Genomic DNA, 21,779 nt, shown 5'->3' on the forward strand with positions numbered 1-21,779 from the left:
TCTGTATAGTCAGTCTTCTAAGAGCGTTTAGCACACCTATATAATCGAACAACAAACGAAAGATTATTTTCATTACTGTTAGTAATTGGCTCTGAGCACTATGGGACTTAACATCTGAGGTTATCAGTCCCCTAGAACTTAGAACTACTTAAACCTAACTAACCTAAGGACACCACACACATCCATGCTCGAGGCAGGATTCGGACCGGCGACCGTAGCTGTTGCGCGGTTACAGACTGAAGCGCCTAGAACTGCTCGACCACTCCGGCCGGCTTTAGTAATTGGTGCACTGTTATTCTTTGTACATTAAATTGAACATAACCTTTTTCTTCATATATCATTTTAGGTGCTTGCACTTCCTACGATATACGTTCAAGCCGCAAATGTATCCTATAAATATATTCGTTTACCTTATTAATAATTACCTTCTGATATATATTTTTAAAATCAGCTGATTACAACACTTAAACTACACATTAAATGTGTTAGTAAATTATGTGTTTCACTTCGTCATAGGGTCCAAACGTGGTACTGGGGCTACCGTACAACTACATTTCCATGTTCGTCTCTTGTATAGACGCCGACGTCTCATTCTCGTCTGATAACGAAGTCATGATATATATGTATGAGGTAGCGTCACTCTGTGACAACATATTCATACTTTTGACACGAATGCTGTAAATTTTTCTAGACTGTAAATGACTGATATTAAATATGAAATTTTGTTCTTAGAGCCCAGTAAAGATGATAAATAAGAAACTGAAGTGAATTATTTGTCACGTATGGTCAAGACTAAAGAATACAGAGTCTAAAGGGTAAAGTGCAGATGTTTTTGTATGTTGTACTTCAATATGTACACAAATCAGTGTGTTGGTTGCTTTCTCTTTGCATCGAAGAGTCTTCCCAAAAACACGCCGCAAACTTCACGGCCTGATGTTTTCTGCAATGCCGTACTGCAGCAGTAAATGGACTACACCTGTCGTTATAAACTAACGCCTTGGGTCCACTTCACAACCTGACGTGCTGTCGAGAAAAAAAGCACTAATGGCTCGCTCATGACACATGTACTTGGAGGTACTATCCAACCTAAATACATGCGATTAGTAATGGCTATAATCAGTACTCTGTAAATGACATATATACTGATGAAGTGTTGTTCAGTATACCGTCCTCAGTCACCAATCAAAATATTTGCACTTATGACCGTTACACGGCGTGTAAGACATTTTGTAATAAGAAGTCGAAGAGCAGGTATTAAACAAAGGTTTTTGTATTCCAGCAAATATCTCTGCTGGTTATTTTTTGTTGTTGTTGTGAAAACTGGAACTACATCCGCTGCTTCCTCGACTAAGTGAAGAGTATTACTGTTCCTGGACGACGAACTAATTCAGCAGGTCACCATTACAACTTACAGCAACAAGTAGAATGAAGGCTTTCACGACCGGGTGACATGGCTGTTCATATAGTTTCCGGGATGTGAGGTCGTGGTCCAAGAACGTTTCTGCTCCTTACGTTTCGTCCCGGACTGCGCTCGACTTCCTCAGAGGCGCTGCTCATCTGAGTCTTGCCATTACAGCAACAAGATCAATAATAGTGCTGCAAATTTAGTTGGAGAGAAGCTTTTCTACTGAAAGCCTAATGGTGATGAACTCTTAAAAGGGAAACTCCCCGTCGCACCCCCTCAGGTTTAGTGGTATCATAGCCCAACGGATAGGCCGTCAAAAACTGAACATAGATGAAGCATGAAACCAGGGACAAGATGTACTGAACTGTGAAAAAAAGTAAAATACAAACAGTGAACGTTCCAAGGACAGGATGTACAATAGAGAGTAACGTGAAACAGCATCGGCGGCGTGGGTAAGTGGTCGCGGTACTGGACTGTTCAACCGGACAGACGTGTTCGAAACTGCCTCATATCTTTTATTTCCCCAAAACATTATGAAATTTCCGTCCGGTCATTGAGACGTTTGTTCTCTTTCTGTAGTCTTGGCATCTGTCATACTATGCATCGATTACAGAATATGAGTCATGTGGTAAGAGTACGTTGCTGTCGCAAGTAAATATGATGAACAGTGAGAGCAGAAGAGATACCATACAGACGTCTCACAGAAATGAAAGCAACAAATAAACGGGTGATTAATAAAATTCTTTTCCGGGCTATTATGCCGTGGTCTGATGGATTTCGCATTGTAATCCGACGTTTCGTCCCCATCTGCGGAGGACATCTTCAAGGGGGTTCGTGGCTTCTGTTAACTTCCGAAACACACACTGTCTCACTACTGACGCCCTTTTTAATTCAGCAGCCGAGTAACCATTGCTGAGATAAAAAGAGCGTTAAGACCGCCGCGTGAAAATCATAGCAATGCACAAGCGCTTGCAAAATCGAAAGTTTTCCTGCCTTTTATTAAGGACGTCACTGACCGCATAGGGAAAATATTGAAAAAACGGAATATCGCGGTGATTTACAAACCTACCCGGAAGATACAAGAACACCTGAGATTGGCTAAGGATGCTCGTAAACCGCTGGAAAAAGCAGGAATTTACAGGATCCCGTGTAGTTGTGGGGAGGTATATGTGGGTACCACAAAAAGAACGGTCAAAAAACGACTAGAAGAGCACAAGGGCAATTGAAGAAGGGGAGAGATTGATAGATCAGCTGTTGCGGAACACGCTTTGCAGTCAGGAGACCACCACATTTATTTTGATAGAACTCAAGTACTGGCAGCCAGAAGCGGATATCATGAAAGGCTTTACAGAGAGGCTATAGAGATTATGAAACACCCCAGGAATTTTAATAGGAAGGAGGAGGGCGTGAAATTGAATGACATCTGGATGCCGGTGATGAAGAAGATGTGTACCAGTCTTCCGTCATGGGATGATAGCAACAGCGGACGGCGGCAACCGACAACGGCCAATTGCGCTCGCGTATTCAAAACATGTGACGTCACGCCTATGCGCGGGAGCACGCGAAAACAAAAATTTGCTGCAGTCAGTAGTGAGACAGTGTGTGTTTCGGAAGTTAACAGAAGCCACGAACCCCCTTGAAGATGTCCTCCGCAGATGGGGACGAAACGTCGGATTACAATGCGAAATCCATCAGACCACGGCATAATAGCCCGGAAAAGAATTTTATTAATCATGACAGTTCCGGCCGTGAAAGTTTACATTTTACATATAAACGGGTGTAAACTATGCTACAGGAAAGGAATTAGAGTGTCAAAATTTCCAAAATTAAATGCAACGTTAAAAACATATGTTTTGACAGAGAACAGAGAAAGTGTATGATTGTGAAACTGTTGCCTTCATTTGTTGCAGCTAACGTGACGAACTATAATGTTTTTATCATTTTCTTCAGACAAACACCTATATCGGGTGAGGAGGCATATTTCACTTACTCATCAGGCGTACAAATTAGGTGTATCGGTAAGATAATTCCAGCATACGTCACACGTACTGTCACTAATGCCGTGTATGACACACCAAACCTGTTTACCGATGGAGGATTCGGTTGACCTGACACCTTGTCATTAAATATTTAGTTTTTCCCACGCGAAAGCCACTTTCTTTCAGCTGCTAGTAGAGTGGTTTTGCAGAATCAACTGTCATTATAGGTCCCTTCCTTACACCTCGCTGTTGCAAATGGACGTTACACTACGACACTGACACAAATTTGAATACGGCGAACAGTGGGGAAAAAATTGAGACGCGAGAGGTTTGAACACGGCTCACTCGCTTGGTAGTGCAACACCTTCACCACTTATCTACGACGGCGTTGCATTGTAAGATTGCTCTATGTTGCAATTCTTGCCCTTGGACCGTTCACTGTTTCTATTTTGCTTTCTTTTTCACAGTACAGTATACCTTCTTCCTGTTATCATGCTTGATCTGTGTTCCGTTCTTGACGGCCTATCCACTGGGGCCTCTGACCAGTAAATCTAAGGAGGGTGGGATGGGGAGTTGTTAGAAGCGCTTAAGTAGGAGCACACACACTCTTCACGATGCCTCATAGTTTTGTGTGGCAAAATCGATATTTCGACATTACGAATGGTTTAATGAGATGACTTTGGTATACATATTATAACCTCAACGGTCGAAATAATAATCCTTCTCAGAGACACCCTGAAGGAATCGTATACTGTGGCCTCTCGGGTATGGAGGTCTCCCAAACAGGGTGAGAAATACGAGTTCTCTTTCATTGATTAAAACCTAACTTAACTATTACATCTGAAGCTAAGAACACTGGTGGTGGTGAGAAAACTGACACACCAGTTCCTGATAATCTTTGAGAAATGGTGCGGGATGAACAGAATATTGCAGGCATTCCTTAAATTTTTTTCGGATGGCAGACGGAAATATGAAAGTGCAACTATGTGCTGAGTGCACAACACAGCGATCATCCCCTGTGGTGGTTGAGGCATGTTGAGTCGGAACCTTGGCGACTGCACTTTTCATCACGTTCCCTTGCCGATCCATGTCGGACCATTGTTACCCCAGAATGACCCACAAATATGTATAGTATCTTATTCGACCAGGCGGCCAAATGTGGACCCACTATGAGGCCCCTTTTGTAGTCTGTCAGATGCTGATAACGCTGTTTCACGCGTCATCTCCTTTTACGTCGTTCAGACACCGCATATACGCTACTAGGCCTGGGAACAACAATAAACACAAACGACATCGATGCATTGCTACCTACCACAGAGAACTCCAACTCTAATCATTTACATACCAGCCGATGTAGTGGACGTGTACGAAGCTACAATGGCATCCAAACATGTCTTCGGCCGAACCGGTCAAAAATGTTCGTAATCTCTATTCTGCTCTGTTCATTAACGGTGTTCGTAGTAATGCGAGATGTCTCATTTATTTTGTATGAATACAGCTGAAGTCTTATTTTCGTTGAAATAACCATACTCTGTTTCCGTGTAGAATGATAGCCGGTCTGTGTGGCCGAGCGGTTCTAGGCGCTTCAATCTGGAACCGCACGATCGCCACGGTCGCACGTTCGAATCGTGCCTCGGGCATGGATGTGTGTGTGATGTCCTTAGGTTAGTTAAGTTTAAGTAGTTATATGTTGTGGGGGACTGATGACCCCAGATGTTGAGTCTCATAGTGCTCAGAGCCATGTTTTTACAGAATGATAACAATTCGTGGCTGAATATGGTACCCTGGTTTACATGCAGCCAAATGCTTTAATTAATGAGAAAGTGAAATCAAGACAATTCTGTGAACAAGAGTCCGTATAAAATCAGAAAAGCATTAAAGGTACAGACTTGCTTATTTATTTTTGGGCCTGAGTTGCACTGTATTTCCAGTATGAGTAGTTTACATCATATTCGATCATCTTCAGCTGAGGGTACTTACGTAAGCAACATGGAACCATACAGTAGAACGTTCTGACCTACAGGTAAAACACATTCTTCTTCTTAACTAACAATTTTCGATTGGTTGGCAGCTCCTCGTCTGTACCTGTTAGAAGGCAACTTTTTCTCTTCACAATTAGACACTCAAGTATTTTGGATAGCTTGTTTTAATAATGTCAACTGCGATATTCCAAGTGATACCTTTCCTTAAAATGTTCGTTCTAGGACATTTGCGACGAAGAAGTTTTGTCTTTTGTGTGACCATTCCACTCTTGTCTTTTTCGCACTGTTGCTCTCCTGAACGACCATACTTAAGGAGTTATCTCGGGGATTTCCAAGTTGATGGTTCTATCTGCCCATTTGATTTTTAACAGTCGTCTCCAGCACCAAACCTCAAATGCTTCAAGAGATTTCATTTCGTTTGTGGTTAGTTTTTTTTTTTTTTAACCACGTTTCACTACCATAAATTGCTATGCACGAAACATTTTAGTATTTATATTCTTTGAACGAAAGCTTTTCCTTCTGTTCTGACATCGCTTTTGCTTCTCTGACTCTTGGTTTTATGTATTTGCTGCTTCTGTCTTCACTTACGTTATTTCCTAAATGTTTATATAATCCTCTTCGTTTCATTTTGTTTCTTTTAATTTTAATGTTTCGTTTTGATTCCTTGCATACACAAGTATTTCTGTGTCTTTTGAGCTAACTTACATTTTTTTTTATCCATGTCTTAGTACGATATTCACAACTTCAAATATTTCTTTCATCTAGAGTTATCACAGTTATGCAGTCTCCAATCCTAAGCATATTTATAATTTTTCAGTTTCTTCCGATATTTGTACCGCATTATTTAATGGTACACCAGATGAATACCTAGTCTTCTGTAGTCAGTAGAGCTAAATGCCTTAATCGAAACATTCGCTCACAGTTTCTCTCTTGAAGACTTGAGCCTTTTTGTCCGTCAGCGACGAGCGTGCTTTTTCCCGCAGTCGACTATCTGGACCTTCGGTTCCGCAGTATTATGTGTGCTACTGATATTGGTACCCGTAATGTCCGTAAAAAGAAGTCGTCGGTGGCGGAACGAGGCAGCCAAATGACCTCAGAGTGCATTCAATGTCTCTGAGCACTATGGGACTTAGCTTCTGAGGTCATCAGTCCCCTGGAACTTAGAACTTCTGAAAGCTAACTAACCTAAGGACATCACACACATCCATGCCCGAGGCAGGATTCAAACCAGTCGGACGCGTGGTTCCAGACTGTAGCGCCTAGAACCGCTCGGTCACTCCGGCCTGCTGTACAGGAAGTTCTTACATTGGAGATAAGCTTCTCTGTGGACATTGTTCTTAGCGGCTCCATTCTCGAGAAGGTTCCGTTGTGAATGACGGCGCTCCTTGGAATCGCAAGGTGGGTATCACTCTATACTGCTGACTGTTGGCTGAATTTCAAATATTTCCTACACGGATTTAAGTAATGACAGTCAGTGTTTTAGAATGTTCATAAAGAGTGCTGTTTTTCAATCTGGTAGCTGAATCATGAATTGCTGTTTCTCAAGCAAAAAATAGCGAAACTCGTTTGGAAAAATCTAAGCGCTGTTTAGCACAGAAAGTGCGGCAAGTTGAAACAGTGGGCGATTCTATAGACGCGTCAGAAACGCGTGCTGCAATTTTCCAATAGTATTATCGAACTTGGCGTGTACATATCTGGGGGTCGGTTTAAGAGTTACTGGAAGCATAACCACAACTTTTCTGCGTTTCTTGGATAACAGGTAAACATCCTAAAATTATATTTTATGTAGTCTGTTAACGATCGTTTACCAATTCGACCAAACACCTATATTTTCCTAGCTTTGTTGCTCAGCCATTTGCCTCTGGTGCTTATCCCTTGAGTAAGAGCACCACAGTCGTTAATCCCAGTCTCTTCCGTTGCACTCCCAGTATCAACAGTGTGTGAGCTGACAGACTGACAGCTTATAATGCTTTCTGTACAATAAGTGCTTACAGTCGGCAAGATATGTGCCTTTTTCGTAGTCGATACTAAGCAAATTGAAGTTGGAAACAAGTGAAAACTTTAATCAACATAATATTCAGCACGTAACTGACGACCAACTAGTTAAGAAACATCGACAGGCTCATTCATTATTTGCAGATAAACTCTCTGGGTACGTAGTTTCATTATGTTGCCTTCATAACCCGGACGACTTGTAGTTAAATTTTCTAAGGAATCGCCAGAAAAAGCATATTAAAACATATTTGTCATGAATGTATTACAGAACTTAATTTATCAGAATGAATTTCAAATATTTCCTACACGGATTTAAGTAATGACAGTCAGTGTTTTAGAATGTTGAGAAAGAGTTCTGTTTTTCAAACAGGTACCCACTACTGTTAGGCTTACACATGAATTGTCGATCAGTTCCGCGTGGATAAGGTTTAGCGGCAGGATTCTGGGGAGTTTAGCTCGACTGGGCTCCAGTTTGCAGTTTTTTGGACGGTGCTATTATGTAACTTAAGTTTAATAACATGTGGTGTTCCAAAGCACTGGAACACTGAGAATCTCTCGAAAACGCGCCAATTTTGGTACTATCTGTTATAATGAAATTACAGGAAACGACATATAGGCTCTTAAGGCATTTAGAATTTAATGATAACGTGCATAATATGAGAGCATGCTGTTTCAAGGAACTGGTACACAGAAGATTTACACAAAAAATCGTTTCTGGTCGGATTTGCTATGATTCAATATGAAGTAACAGCATAAAGGTGGTTAAAGCCTAGAGGACGTGGTAAAATGAAAGGAAAAGGCACGTGGCCATATGTGGATGCGCTGACTCATTAGTGAAGTGTTGCAGATTCACATCCTGCTTTCTGTGTATATTTTTCATTGTTTTTAGTTTCATCTAAATGAATGTAGGATTATCTTGTCAATATGTAAATATTAGCTGGCACATTCAGTCAATCGAACAAATGTTGCCAAGGAAAATGGACCAATGAATTGCAAGATCGCTATCTACATTACTGCCTAATTCGCTCTCAGCTTTATATCTATTTATTCATGCAAAAATCTTTTCAGTTTGTAGGCTACATTGGTCCTTTATGTATTATCTATGAATGGGTGCAATAACATGTATATGTGCACACTGATTTTCTTTTTGCCTAGTCATGTTTATGTGTGTTGCAGACAAAATAACACATGTAACGTACAGACAAGGGAAGGAAGGAAGGAAGGAATGAAGGAAGATTAGTATATAACCTACTATTAAGAACGAGATATTTAGAGATGGAGCACAACCTCGGATTATGGAAGAACGGGAAAGAAAATCCTTCTTGTCCTTTCGAAGGAGCCATACCAATACTCTCCCTAAGCGATTTAGGTAAATCGTGAAAAACTTACATCTGGATGGCCGTCGTCCTTCAGAATGAGAGCCTAGTGTGCTAACCACTGAGCTGTCTCGCTCGGTATATGGGCAAGCCAGCAATGTGCAATTCAACGGCGCTGAAGAAGCAATTTTACTCTCGTTTTTTTTTTTTTTTTTTTTTTTTTTTTTTTTTTTTTTTTTTTTTTGTAGACGAACTGTGTGAGTTGCTTATAACATAGGGGAGACTGAATCTGTATCACAAGCATTAACCTTGAAAATATGAGTTCAAAAATATTAATTACAGGACATATGTCAAGTGGGCCAGTCTGCCCCTACCTCGGGGTAAGTTGGCCCAGAGGCTGGGGCACGTTTACCGGTGTAGTATTTTGATAAGTTAAACTAGAACAACTTTAGGATATCAAAATAAAACGAATAGTTATCAAGAAACATTCTTTAATGTACATCAAATCAAGTTGAAAATTGAGTTAAATGCTTAACATTTTACTATGTCAACAGGAAAGCTTAAATTTCCTAGTAATTATAGTGTCTTCATACAAACCAATCAACTTTAATCACTGTCCACATCCAAATGATCAGCACAGTTATAACACTCATAAAATAGTCCAAGGATTTCATTTTTCACGCATGTCTGATGAGCCCAACACTTGCAGTTTGTGCACTGATTCCATTGTGCTCCAGGTTGACTGTTTGAAAAAGGCTTGAAACACCTTTGGCACAGTGAATCTTCATCTTCCTCGTCGTCATCATCATCATCTTCATCATCGTCATCTCCCATTGGCTTCTTCTTGCGTTTTAGGCCTACTTCAGTTGATTTAGTTAATTTCATTCTACCATTGCCCCTACTTTCATTTTGAAAATGTGCTTTTTAGCCTGTGATTTAAGTTTTCTTTCCAATGATTTCGCCTTCTTTCTTTTGCAACTTTTTGTTCTTCCTTGAGGGCTATTTTTATTGGAGTGTCAGTCACTATGGCAGAAAGTCTTTTCTTTTTCCCTGCTCCCATACTTTTTCTGGGTTCTGCTTTTTCGAAAGATCTGACCTCTTCTGGAGTTGGAAACGGTCTTACGTTTATCTCAGCTCGAGTTGATGGACTTTTATCAGTGTTTGAGTCTGGCCTATCCTATTTAAGATTATAACAAAATTTACATGTTGGTGTTTTCTTTTTAAAACTCTTTTTATCTCGTGAATATGGCGATCTTTTGATCTCTGAAATGTATCAAAATATGTTTAACTTTGAAAATTATGTAATAATTACATAAACTTGACGATTGATAAATATTATTATCATTGAAAATAACAAATCTTTCATCGAGTTTAAAAAAATATGAAGGATGGGGCAGGTTGGCCCGGTTGGCCATCGTGCCCCTTCGTCTCTGGGCCAACCTGCCCCATCGCCATGTTTACAATAAATTCTATTCGTCGCAAAACCCACTGAAGCAATTTAGATTGTATGCCATTTAGAAATAATCCTTAAACTAAGACGTTTAATTATACTACTCACCTCTTGCGCCTAAAGTAAGCAAACTTTACATAACACATGTTTAATCGACGAGTAGAATTTTACTCACACACGCACAAAAACAGTTAATCAACACAACTTGTCCGAAACTGCTCCGCCGGCCATATTGCTCCTGTAGAGAGAGCGGGACAGTGCTACCAACCTGCTGATTGATTCCCAGCACCATCTAGCGTCTATTGAACGAACTAACTCGACTGGGCCATCCTGCCCCTATGGCCAACGTGCCCTGTTCCCCTTTACGGCCGAAAACTATCGCTGAAGAGAGCTCTGCTGGCAAATCGTGATGAGAAGCACGTGGCGTGTGATACACCAGTTTGTTTCCGAGCGTGCACCAACCACTATGGATACCATGTTTCACGGTGAGAAGCTCGTCCTGTATGAGGACGGCTTTGTGGAACCCTAAAAAGGCTGCATAATTTTCACGTTCAGCTGTCTACAACTTGGGGCAATCAATGGAGACTCACCTGGAAGGTGGCGTTGAGGCGGTAGAGTACCGGGTTGATGAGCGAGTGTCCGAAGCGCAGCGCGGCGGTGGCGAACACGTTGCTGATGGTGGCCTCGAGGTTGGGGTCGTAGCCGCGGTACTCGCCCAGCATGGCCATGCCCTGCGGCCCCAGGACGTGCGGCAGCCAGTGCTTGTACGTGATGTGCTGCATCTCGCCGCCCACGATCTGCGCACAGGACCGCAAGGAACCAGTGACCAAGCTGAAAGACGCTGCGGGACTATAATTCCGCGCGTGTAAGTTCTCTCTGGATCACGCGGAGTATCTTTAAAAATATGTGACTGGCACCAGAAATATAATCCAGTATGACTTTAGGAAGCACCAGAGATGAAGTACTGACGTTACCTTTGATGACTGAGGTAACACATCAGAAAAATCAAGACACTTTCATAGGATTTGTCGACCTAGAAAAAGCATTAGACATCATAAAATTATATACAGTGTTTAAAATTATAATAAAAAGTAGATACAAGCTGCAGAGAAAGACGGGTAATATACAAGGTGTCTCTCTCTCTCTTCGAATAAGGAAATGTTGGGAAAGGAAGAAGCTGCTGACTGCTAAGATCTAAACTTCTTCATTGTGGACTGCGTTGTATAATGTGTGATTTTAGTGGTCCAATGTGGGCGTAAACGATGTAAATAAATAAACAACACGTCTATAAAACAAATATCGCTCTAGATTAATCTGGGGCCGCTCCATCGAACGGGCACCTAAAATTAAACTTTAAAAATCGTTTTGTTTGTAACAGGAAAGAAAGCGTCGCTTACCGTTGACACTGGACGTCGCATGAAAGAAGTAATAAGCGCTGTTTGTTTGTGATAAGTCCAGCTACGCGATGCAAAAACAAAATTACAAGTACTACCAAAACGCAAGAGAAAATGGGCGTCACTGCTCTTGAGAGGCACACCCTGTATAGAAGACGTTACACAATTCTTATTTTAGGTTTTTAGGTGTTGTAGAGGGGACTTTGATGTGCAACCAGTGTACCTTTTGGATACAAAATGTTACAAGATCGGATGAATTTAGTCTCTCGCTTCACGGTGTGGTAGGTAATCGTAGAGTTGCATAACCCAGATATCGATGAGGGTTTACGGGTCGCCTCCTACTACAAAAACGGCTGCGAGAAAATTCAACTTCGCAACTGGGAGGGATAGTTTTGGTACCCCACTGACGCTCACCAGGGTTTGTGGATCATGTGTACGAAAGCATGCGTCGCAGATATAGCATGGCCTCGTGTGGAGCAACTCCTGTAGAGTACACAGGCCAGCTCATGCTTTCCCCCGTGTGCGTACCGTGAAGCGCAAGGTTTGAAAATGACCCCGTGTACAAACATATATTTCATCCAGACAGCACTTTTCTGGTCACCGGTTCCTCATCAAAACTTTATCTACTAAGAATCTTCTACAACCCTTAGAAACCCATAACAAGAATTTTCAAATACACTCAACAATAAGTACAAAAATCAAGAGGGAAAAATATGAGTAGAAAATCAAGAGCGAAATAATCGGATCACGAAGTGTCTAATGCAGGTATGCAATCTTTCTTGCCCACTGTCCAGTCTCTACTAAAATAAAATGAAGGTTAAGGTGTACGATTAAAATCCAGGGTGAAAGGATGTCAATGATAACATTTGATGCTGCCGCCCTTATCCTTGGCGGCACTGCGGAAGAATTACAGAACTTGATGAAAAGAATGAAGTATGATAAGGACACAATACGAGCTGAGACTAAAACAAATAAAGACTTATGAGGAGTAGCAGAAACTAAAAAAGCGACAGAGCTAATTTCGAAATTAGGACCACTTAGTAGACGAAGGAAAGAGTTCAGAGACCTTGGAAGTAAAATAATGTATGATACACAATACATAGAGGATATAAAATGCTTAGTCTCACAGGCGACGTGAGCAATTTTTGCTAAAAGAAGTTATTAGTATTCAATTTAAGCCTTGAAGTGAGGAAGAAATTTCTGAGAAGATACGTTTGGGCCACACCGTTGTGCAGATGGATACCTTGGAAAATGATAACATCGGAAAGGAAGAGAATCGAAGAATTTCATATGTAGTATTGCAATAGGCTGCCGGATATTACGTGTGTGGATAAGATTGGAAATGAACAGATTCCCCGCAGAATCGGCGAGGAAAGGATTATGCGGAAACCACAGAAAAAGAATGAGAGTCAGACCAATAAGATTAGCGAAAAACTTTCATTGTAATACTGAGGGCTGTAGAGCGTAAATGAAATAATGAAACGATCATATGACATTGTTGGCCAGGAGACTCGATTCAGGGTTGTTCAGCCACCTGTTGTAAGTATTTCTATTTGACGCCACTTCTGCGACTTGCTCGTTGATGAAGATGAGATGAAATGATTAAGAGAGCACGAAAACCCAGTCCCCGACCGAAAAGAAATCTCCACCTCGGTCCTGAACAGAACCTCGTATGCTGCATTGTACACTGAAGAACCAAAGAACCTCGTGCAAATGCCTATATCATGTAGGGACCCCGCACAGCAGGCGCAGAACTGCCGCAACACGACGTGGCATGGTTTCGACTAATGTCTGAAGTAGTGCTGGATGGAACTGACGCCATGAAACCTGCAGGGTTCTCCATTAATCCGTAAGAGCAGGAGAGGGTGGAGATTTCTACTGAAGAATACCTTGCAAGGCATCCAGATATGCTCAATAATTTATGCATTTATTTATTTATTTATGCATTTATTTTACCTGGCAAGATTAGGGCCTTCAGGCCCTCTCTTACACTTAACCAGGCATACTCAGATTGAACGAGTTACAGTTTCTACTTAACATTAAGGACATATAGCCTATTATGCAGTATTGATGTTAAAGAAACAAATAGATATTATAACAGTAGTACAATGATAATTATAACAATAAAAAATAATTATAACAATCAATAATAATAATAATAATAACAATAATAATAATAATAATAATAATAATAGTAATAATAATAATAATAATGACTATGTATATGAAAGTACACATACTTTTCTTTTCTGAATGTCAGTCCCATTGTTAGTTGGGAATTTTCTCGTTATGTTCTTGCAGCTTGTGAGTTATTCTCATCGAGCAGAGACATAACACGATAGAATGGGGTGAAAGAGATATATAAGAGGTAGATAGGTTAGAGGAAGAGAAATAGAACGGTAAAATTCGAAGCTGTGATGGAGAGGAGAAAGAAAGAGATGGGAGGGGCACAACAATGGTGGCTATACCGTCCCTAATATGTAAGTTTTGAGTTCCGTCTTGAATGTTGAGTAGTTCTGGATAAGACGCAGATCACAGGGGAGCGCGTTCCATAGTCGTATGGCTGAGATGGAGAATGACACGGAGAAAGATTTTGTGTTATGTAAAGGTACAGCCAAGATGATAGACGTATCCGATCTGGTGTTGCGATTGTGGAATGATGATAGGTGTTTAATGTGAGAAGATAAGTATTGGGGGCACCAGTGGCTAGGAAATCGATGAAGTAAGCACATCGTGTGGAGATCGCGTGCAGTATGTGGGCGTATCCAACCTAGCTGGGTGTATGAAGGACTGATATGATCATACAACCAAATATTGCACACGTATCTAACGCAAGCATTCATCACTAGCTCGAGGCATCTAGAATTTTCACTATTTGTGCCGTGTTGAACTACATCGCAGTAGTAAAGGTTAGGCAAGACTAGTGTTTGGACTAATTTTTGTTTAACATGGGTTGGAAATATTTTTCTAAATTTTTGAATTGCATGTAGGGAGGAGAGCGATTTCCGGCAAGCTGTGACTGTTTGTTCTTCCCAGTTTAGGTGTTCATCCAAGATTATTCCAAGGTCTTTTACTGTTTTTTGGTATGGTAGTTGGGTACCATTGAGGAGTATTTTAGGGACTGTTTCGCGAAAGTACCGGCTGATTAACTTTGGATGAGATATAAGTATGACCTGGGATTTCTTGGGGTTTAGTTTCAGACCTAGGTTCTGTGCCCATCGAGAAACAGAGCAAAGATCTGCGTTCATACTCGCTACTGCGCCAGCAATGTTTTTGGGGCTTGCACTTATGTACAGTTGGATGTCGTCGGTATAAAGATGGTAGTTGCAGGAGTGAATCACTGAACAAATATCATTAATGTACAGTGAGAAGAGTAGTGGACCAAGGACGGAGCCTTGGGGAACTCCAGAGCTCACGCTTTTCCATGATGACTTTTCCGACCCACAAATGACTTGTTGACTTCTGTTTTTGAGGTAGCTGTCGAACCATTGTATTGCGCTGTTTGAGAAATTCAGCTGTTTCATTTTAATTAGTAATATATCGAAGTCAACTGTATCAAAAGCCTTGCTAAAGTCAAGCAGTGTTAGGGTAGTAGCTTCACGTCTGTCCATAGCATGTTTAATGTCATCAGTTACTTTGATTAATGCGGTTGCTGTACTATGGTGCTTTCGAAAGCCTGACTGATATTCGTCATGGATGTTATGAGTTTTGAGGTAATCCGTCAGTTGTTCATGGACGATGTGCTCTAGGGCTTTAGAAATTGCAGGTAGTATGCTGATCGGCCTGTAGTCACCTGGCGACTTAGGGTTGTCAGTCTTGGGTATAGGTTTAATTAAACTTTGCTTCCACTCAGTAGGATATGTACTACTGACAAGAGACAGGTTGAAGATGTCTGTGATAACTGGAATAATAGTGTCTACGACGTTCTTAATCATGCCAATGCTCACTCCATCATTTCCTACTGCCTCGGAAGAGATTCTCATAATTGCCTTGTGTACTGTGCCAGTAGTGACATGTTTTAGGAAAAACTTGTCTCTCGAGAGATTGATATCTAGGGGCTGGTAATTTGTCGCTGCGTGGCAGTTTGCAGCTGTTGAGAAGAAATCGTTTAATTCTTCTGCAGACGCTTGATAAACAGCGTCAGATCTTCGCTTCCCTATACCGAAACTGCGCAGCTTTTTCCACAGTGCAGCAGGTTTTGATATGCCGCATACGACAGAGCGGGCATGTCTGATTTTGGCATTCCTCACGCTTTGCTTGGTTCTGTTTCAGAGTTTCCTATAAGCTTCGTACGCCTCGGGAGTTGGGTTACGCTTGAAGGCCCTATGTGCAGCATCACGTTTATTCATTAACTGACGTAATGCAGTGGTGAGCCACGGAGCGGGAGCTCTCTTTACCTTAACAGTGCGTTGAGGAGCATGTTTATCATACAGTGCAATAATTTTGCGACATAATTGCCGAACTTTTTCGTCTAAAGTCGGTTCATCGCTTATATCATGCCAAGGGATGTCTTAGCAATCCTTTTGAAGAGCGTCATGGTTAACATTTTTTAAGTTTCTGTAGGTTACCAGGTGAGATTTTTCTTTGGTAGTATGCATTGAGTAATTTAAAAATATCACGTCATGAGCAGAGAGTCCCGGAGCGGATGTCTGATTGGCGCGGATTATTTTATCTGGTCGCTTTGTTGCTATTATATCTATGATTGTGTGGCTGTGTGGCGTGTGATGAGTTGGGTCCAGCGGTGTTAAACTCATATCATTGGAGTGGAACAGTCGCCTTAGTTTTTCGGCAGAGGGAGATTTTAACTGTAAGTCGATGTTTGTGTCGCCCATAATGATTATGTGTTCATACTGTGTCACGAGTGAGGACAGGGCAGACTGAAAGGAGGACATGGCACCGACGTTTGGAGGTTTATAGATTACTCCAATTAGCAGTTTCTGATTTGATGTATTTATTTCGAAAAACAAGAACTCTGCTTCTCCTTCGCCCTTTGCATCCGATGTGCATAGCACAGTAGGTGTCAGATCAGAGCGAACATAGGCACCCACACCACCCCCGCGTCATGTTTCACGATCTGCCCTTTGGAGAGAGTAACCAGCGATTCGGATAGCGTCGGAAGAAATGTTTGGTTTCAACCAAGTTTCAGAGACGAGGATAATGTGGAACAGCGATTGGCAGAACAGGTCACAGAACTCGTCGAAGTGAGCCGTCAGCGACTGCGCGTTCGCGTGGGCCACAAAGAGCCCGCCGCCGGAACCGGTCCGTCCCATTGTGGCCGCCTGTAGGACCGAGCGCGCTCCGTTTACCTGCTGGCCGGAAGAGGGACAAAAGCTGGATTTCGCGGGGCAATACATATTTACAGGTGTGTCCAAGGTCGTGACTGACTCAAGCGTCTGTGGACTAAAGGTGAAAAACACGCTGGAAGTATCGAAGAAGGGAGTGAAAAGAAAGATGGAAAGTGGCAGTAGTAGTTACGAAGAAGATAGTAGTAGTAGTAGTGGTAGTGGCGAACATGAAAATAACAGATATAGAAAGGCGGTTGTAAGGAGGTTCCTGTTAATGGAGAATGTTAATTCCCATTTGACTGACAATATGAATATACATGAGCACTTATAATAGACAAATAAAGAAACAATATTTTTGTGAAACAATTGACAGATTTTAAATAGAGTACTTATGGTACTTATAGAAATAACGGAGCAGTATTTAAGCTAAAAAAATGAAAAGAAAGAATAAAAATTTAACTTATATTAGACAGATTACAATATGAGACTTTGTGTCTCGCAAGATTTCGCTCAGTCTTTCAGTTCGAACATGTTTGTCACCGTTTTCCTCCCTCCTTCCGTCTTGATTACGATCCTGCCATCCTGGGTCCATACATTTTGAAGGCCAAACTGTGTGACCGCAGCGTTCAAAACTTTTAGTCTTTCGCGCGTCAGATCTTCCCTCAGGGTAACCCCACTCTTGGCGAGTTTTCTTTTCTGAGCAAACACTTCAGCTCTTTTCCGGTAAGACACAAATTTAATTATTATGGGCCTGGGTTTCATGGCACCTGGTATCCTGCGCCCAACACGGTGGCTTCTGTCAATATCGCCCACGTCGATCTGCACGCCAAGTTTCTCACGCACGAGGCTAATGGCCAGGTCGTCGGTGTTTTCGCGATCGTTTTCAGCTACCCCGAACAAGCGCAAGCTGTTCCTTCGCTGATACTGCTCAATTTCATCGGTGGCAGCAGACAGTTTAGCCTCTAGGTCGGCGGCTTTTTTCTCTTGTGCGGCCAGGGACTTTCTAAGAGACTGGATTTCGGTGCTGTTGCGCCCGACAGACTCTTGTAGTTTGTCCATGACCGCGGCCGTCACGGAGTCCGTGATGAATTGGACGATTACGTCTAGCGTGTCTTTGCTGTGCAGCGCCGCACTCACCTGGGACCGGACGAGCTCCCCGATGTCGGGAAGCGGGGCCTCACCTGCCGCCAGAGACCGGGCGCCCGCGCTACCTGCGCCCCTGTAGCCTCGCCTGCTGCCGCTTACTCGTGCTCTTCCCATTTTTCACTCGCTTATCACTTGTGGTAATCAACGGAGAACAATACACCACGGCAAGTAACACTTGTTTAGTCAGATGCACACCTTGTGGACTGCCGCACTTCTCTGTAACACCTTCAATGAGCGGAAAAACTCGCGAGCCGAAGAAACGCGCGTCACTCAGTGGCCGCCATGTTAATGACTGGGATGTTTTCTGGCCACCGGAAGTGTTTGAACTAATAAGAGTGTTCCTGAGGCCAGTCTATAGAAATAATTGACGTGTGGGGTGTTTCATTGTCTTGCTGGAATTGCCTAAGTCAGTCGGAATGCACAATGGACATGAATGGGTGCACGTGATGAGACAGGACGCTTACGCAACTGTCACCCGTCATAGTCGAATCTATACGTATCAGGGGTCCCGTATCACTCAAGCTGCTCACGCCCTACACCATTACAGAGCCTCCACCAGCTTGAACAGTCCCCTGCTGTAGGGTCCATGGATTCATGAGGTCGTCTCATACCCGCACACGCCATCCGCTCGGTACAATTTGAAACGAGACACGTCCGACCAGGCAACATGTTTCCAGTCGTAAACAGTGCAATACGAGTGTTGACAGGGCCCAGGTGAGGCTTAATGCTCTGCTTCGTGCAATCATCAAGGGTACACGAGTGGGTCTTCGGCTCACAAAGCCGATATTGATGTTTCGCTGAATGGATTGCATGCTGCCACTTGTTGATGGCCCAGCACTGAAATCTGCAGCAATTTGCGGAAGGGTTGCACGTCTGACACGTTGAACGATTCTCTTCCGATGTCGTTGGTTCCGTTCTTGCAGGATCTTTTTCCAACCCGTTGATATCGGAGGCTTGATGTTTCACCAGATTCCTGACATTCACAGTACATTCGTCAAGTAGTCGTAAGGGAAAATTTCCACTTAATCGCTACTTCGGAGATGCTGTGTCTTATCGCTCGCACGGCGAATGTTACATCACGTTCAAACTTACTTAAACCTTGAAAACCTGCCATCGTAGCAGCAGTAACCCAACTTGTTATCTTATTTAGGCGTTTCCGACGGCAGCGCCGTGTTCTGCCTGTATTTCAATACACATGCCTACACCAGTTTCCTTGGCACTTCAGTGTAGAAGCATCGACATAACCACTATACCAAAAGGGGTCGACTGTACGGAATAAAAAGTGTAGTAGAAGACAGAGAATGGAATACACGGAAAAAATCGAGGATGTCCTGAGAAAGTGCTACGCGTTGACGAAGTGGTTGGCACAGGAGAGAAAGTTGTGGCGGGACTCATCAAAACAGAAGAAAGAGGTTGGCATGGCGGGCCGTACCTTGCGCGCCTCGTGGTAGACGGTGTCGCCGTCCCAGTGCGGGTTGAGCTGTCGCAGCCTGGTGGCGATGCGGTTGTGCTCGCGGAACCAGATGGTGTGCATGGCGAGCAGGCCGAGCTGCTCGTTGGAACGGATGTCGCCGGCGATAAAGCAGCCGATGTCGCTCTCTGACAAGTCGCGCCGGCAGTCGTTGGGCTGTCGGTCGGCCAGCGGCAGCAGCGGCTTACGGTTGGGCAGTTTCACTCCCTCTCGCAGCATGCCGAAGTTGCCACGCAGGAAGTCGCGCAGGTCACGAGCCACCGCCTCCGAGAACCCGTACACCTGCGGGCAGCAAGGGCAAATAATACGTGCGGCATTTGTGTATCAGTGGTTGCAGGTGTCCAGAAAAGAAGAGGCAAACTTTTACATTTACGAAAGGTAATGCGCGTAGCTGAGAAGAACATACGCGACAGGAATGTGTCGGCGAGTGGGGTGACGTGGTCTACACAAGATACTACGCCAGAATGAGATTTTCACTCTGCAGCGGAGTGTGCGCTCATACGAAACTCTCTGGCAGATTAAGACTGTGTGCCGGACCGAGACTCGAACTCGGGACCTTTGCCTTTCGCGGGCTAGTGTTCTACCAACTGAGTTACCCAAGCACGACTCACGCCCCTTCCTCACAGCTTTGCTTCTGCCAATACCTCGTCTCCTACCTTCCAAACTTTACAGAAGCTCTCCTGCGAACCTTGCAGAACTAGCACTCCTGAGAGAAAGGATATTGAGGAGGATGGCTAAGCCACAGCCTGGGGTATGTTTCCAGAATGAGATTTTCACTCTGCAGCGGAGTGTGCACTGACATGAAACTTTCTGGCAGATGGTAGAGCACTTTCCCACGAAAGGAAAAGGTCCCAAGTTCGTGTGTCGGTCCGGCACACAGTTTTAATCTGCCAAGAAGTTTCATATCAGCGCAGACTCCGCTGCGGAGTGATAATCTTATCCTGGAATACCACGCACTGCTGTAAAAACAACGGACAAAGAGCCCTTCACCGCGCGGGGTAGGGCGCCTTGCCACGGTTCTCACGACTCCCCCTGTCTTCGAGTCCTCCCTCGGGCGTGGTTGTGTGTGTTGTCCTCAGCGTTAACTGAAATTCGATTAAGTAGTGTGTATGCCTAGGGAGTGATGACCTCAGCAGTTTTGTTCCAAAAGATCTTACCATCACCACCACAAAAGCATTTTCATCAATGCAATTACATGAAATAAATACTAAAATTTTGATAAACCCTGATACAAAAGGTACAATAAATAAAATCTACTTAAAAAATTTAAAATAATATAAAATAGGATATGTGACTGACTTGAAGATTGAGTAACGTAAATATGAGGACGTTCAATAAGTAATACAACATACTTTTTTGCGATAGCAGGTTGGTTTATTGAGGATTTCAGTAACAACACTATTCTCTTCTCTTTTCGCTTCAAAACCCTATTTTCCAATGCGATGGCCTTAAGCCACCTTACTGGGAGGGCCTATAAGCCTGCATGGTACCATGCTACTTGCCACCGCTGGAGTATATATCCCCGCCATCCACGTACTGCTTCGGCACATATGATCCTTCTTTTCTCTTTATAGTCGTCTGTTAGGCGACGAGGAACTCAGCGATCTCGCATCCTTAAGTATCTCAACTGGTGCACGGGTTTATCAGCACTACCAGCAGAGACGTCCAGTTGAGCAGCGAAAAGTTTGATTGTGGTCCATCGTTTATCTCGAATGAGAGTGTCTGCACATTCGGACACTGCAGGAGTCACAGCTGTGTGCGGTCGGCCGACGCTTGGGAGATCGGACAGGTTTGCACGACCTTGGTATGATTTGATAGATGCCTTGTCCAACCAGTCACCGTGCTTTTGTTCACTACCACGTTTCCGTAGACATTCTGCTAACATTTATGGATATCTGCGATGTTCTATACTTTAGTAAAAGAGACTCAGTGATAGCCCTCTGCATGGAAAGTACCACCATTACAGGCACCATTTTTAAAGCTACATATAGCGCCGCCACCTAAAGGAACTTCACGAAGTGACAGGAGCTTAACGGGAATATTCCACAATGTCACACAACAAATTCTGCATTTTTCTTTCCCAACCGAAATTGGTTATATTTATTGATGATCGCACGTCGTATGTTAAATCGACTCACAACTTCAGTGAAGTGGTACTTCCGAAATAACATCGGTACGTTTTCCATTTGTGCACATTACACCAGTAACCGCTGTGTGTCTTTTCTTGAAATTTGCCTTTTCTTGAAATACGCGTCCCATTTTACAGAGTTAAAACCACATCAGTGGTAGCGTTTTCTAGTCCGTTACTTCCTTTTATTGGTAATGTGATCCTTCATTCACTTTCCACTACAGCTTT

The 21,779-nt window shown here is 43.0% G+C and overlaps 1 protein-coding gene across 2 annotated transcripts in view; it reads right to left on the reverse strand.

The window, feature by feature from the left end:
• The window catches only part of LOC126365858 (peroxidasin homolog), a 1,186,130-nt gene that overhangs the window by 60,143 nt on the left and 1,104,208 nt on the right, over window positions 1-21,779 (reverse strand). For both annotated transcript variants that reach the window (XM_050008525.1, XM_050008523.1), the window contains 2 exons: window positions 19,385-19,705; window positions 10,718-10,924 (listed from right to left, as the gene is read on the reverse strand). In XM_050008525.1, the coding sequence (XP_049864482.1) occupies window positions 10,718-10,924; window positions 19,385-19,705 (528 nt within the window). The remainder of the gene's footprint in view (window positions 1-10,717; window positions 10,925-19,384; window positions 19,706-21,779) is intronic.

The sequence above is a fragment of the Schistocerca gregaria genome, chromosome 4 (assembly GCF_023897955.1).
Source record: "Schistocerca gregaria isolate iqSchGreg1 chromosome 4, iqSchGreg1.2, whole genome shotgun sequence".
Lineage (NCBI taxonomy): Eukaryota > Metazoa > Arthropoda > Insecta > Orthoptera > Acrididae > Schistocerca > Schistocerca gregaria.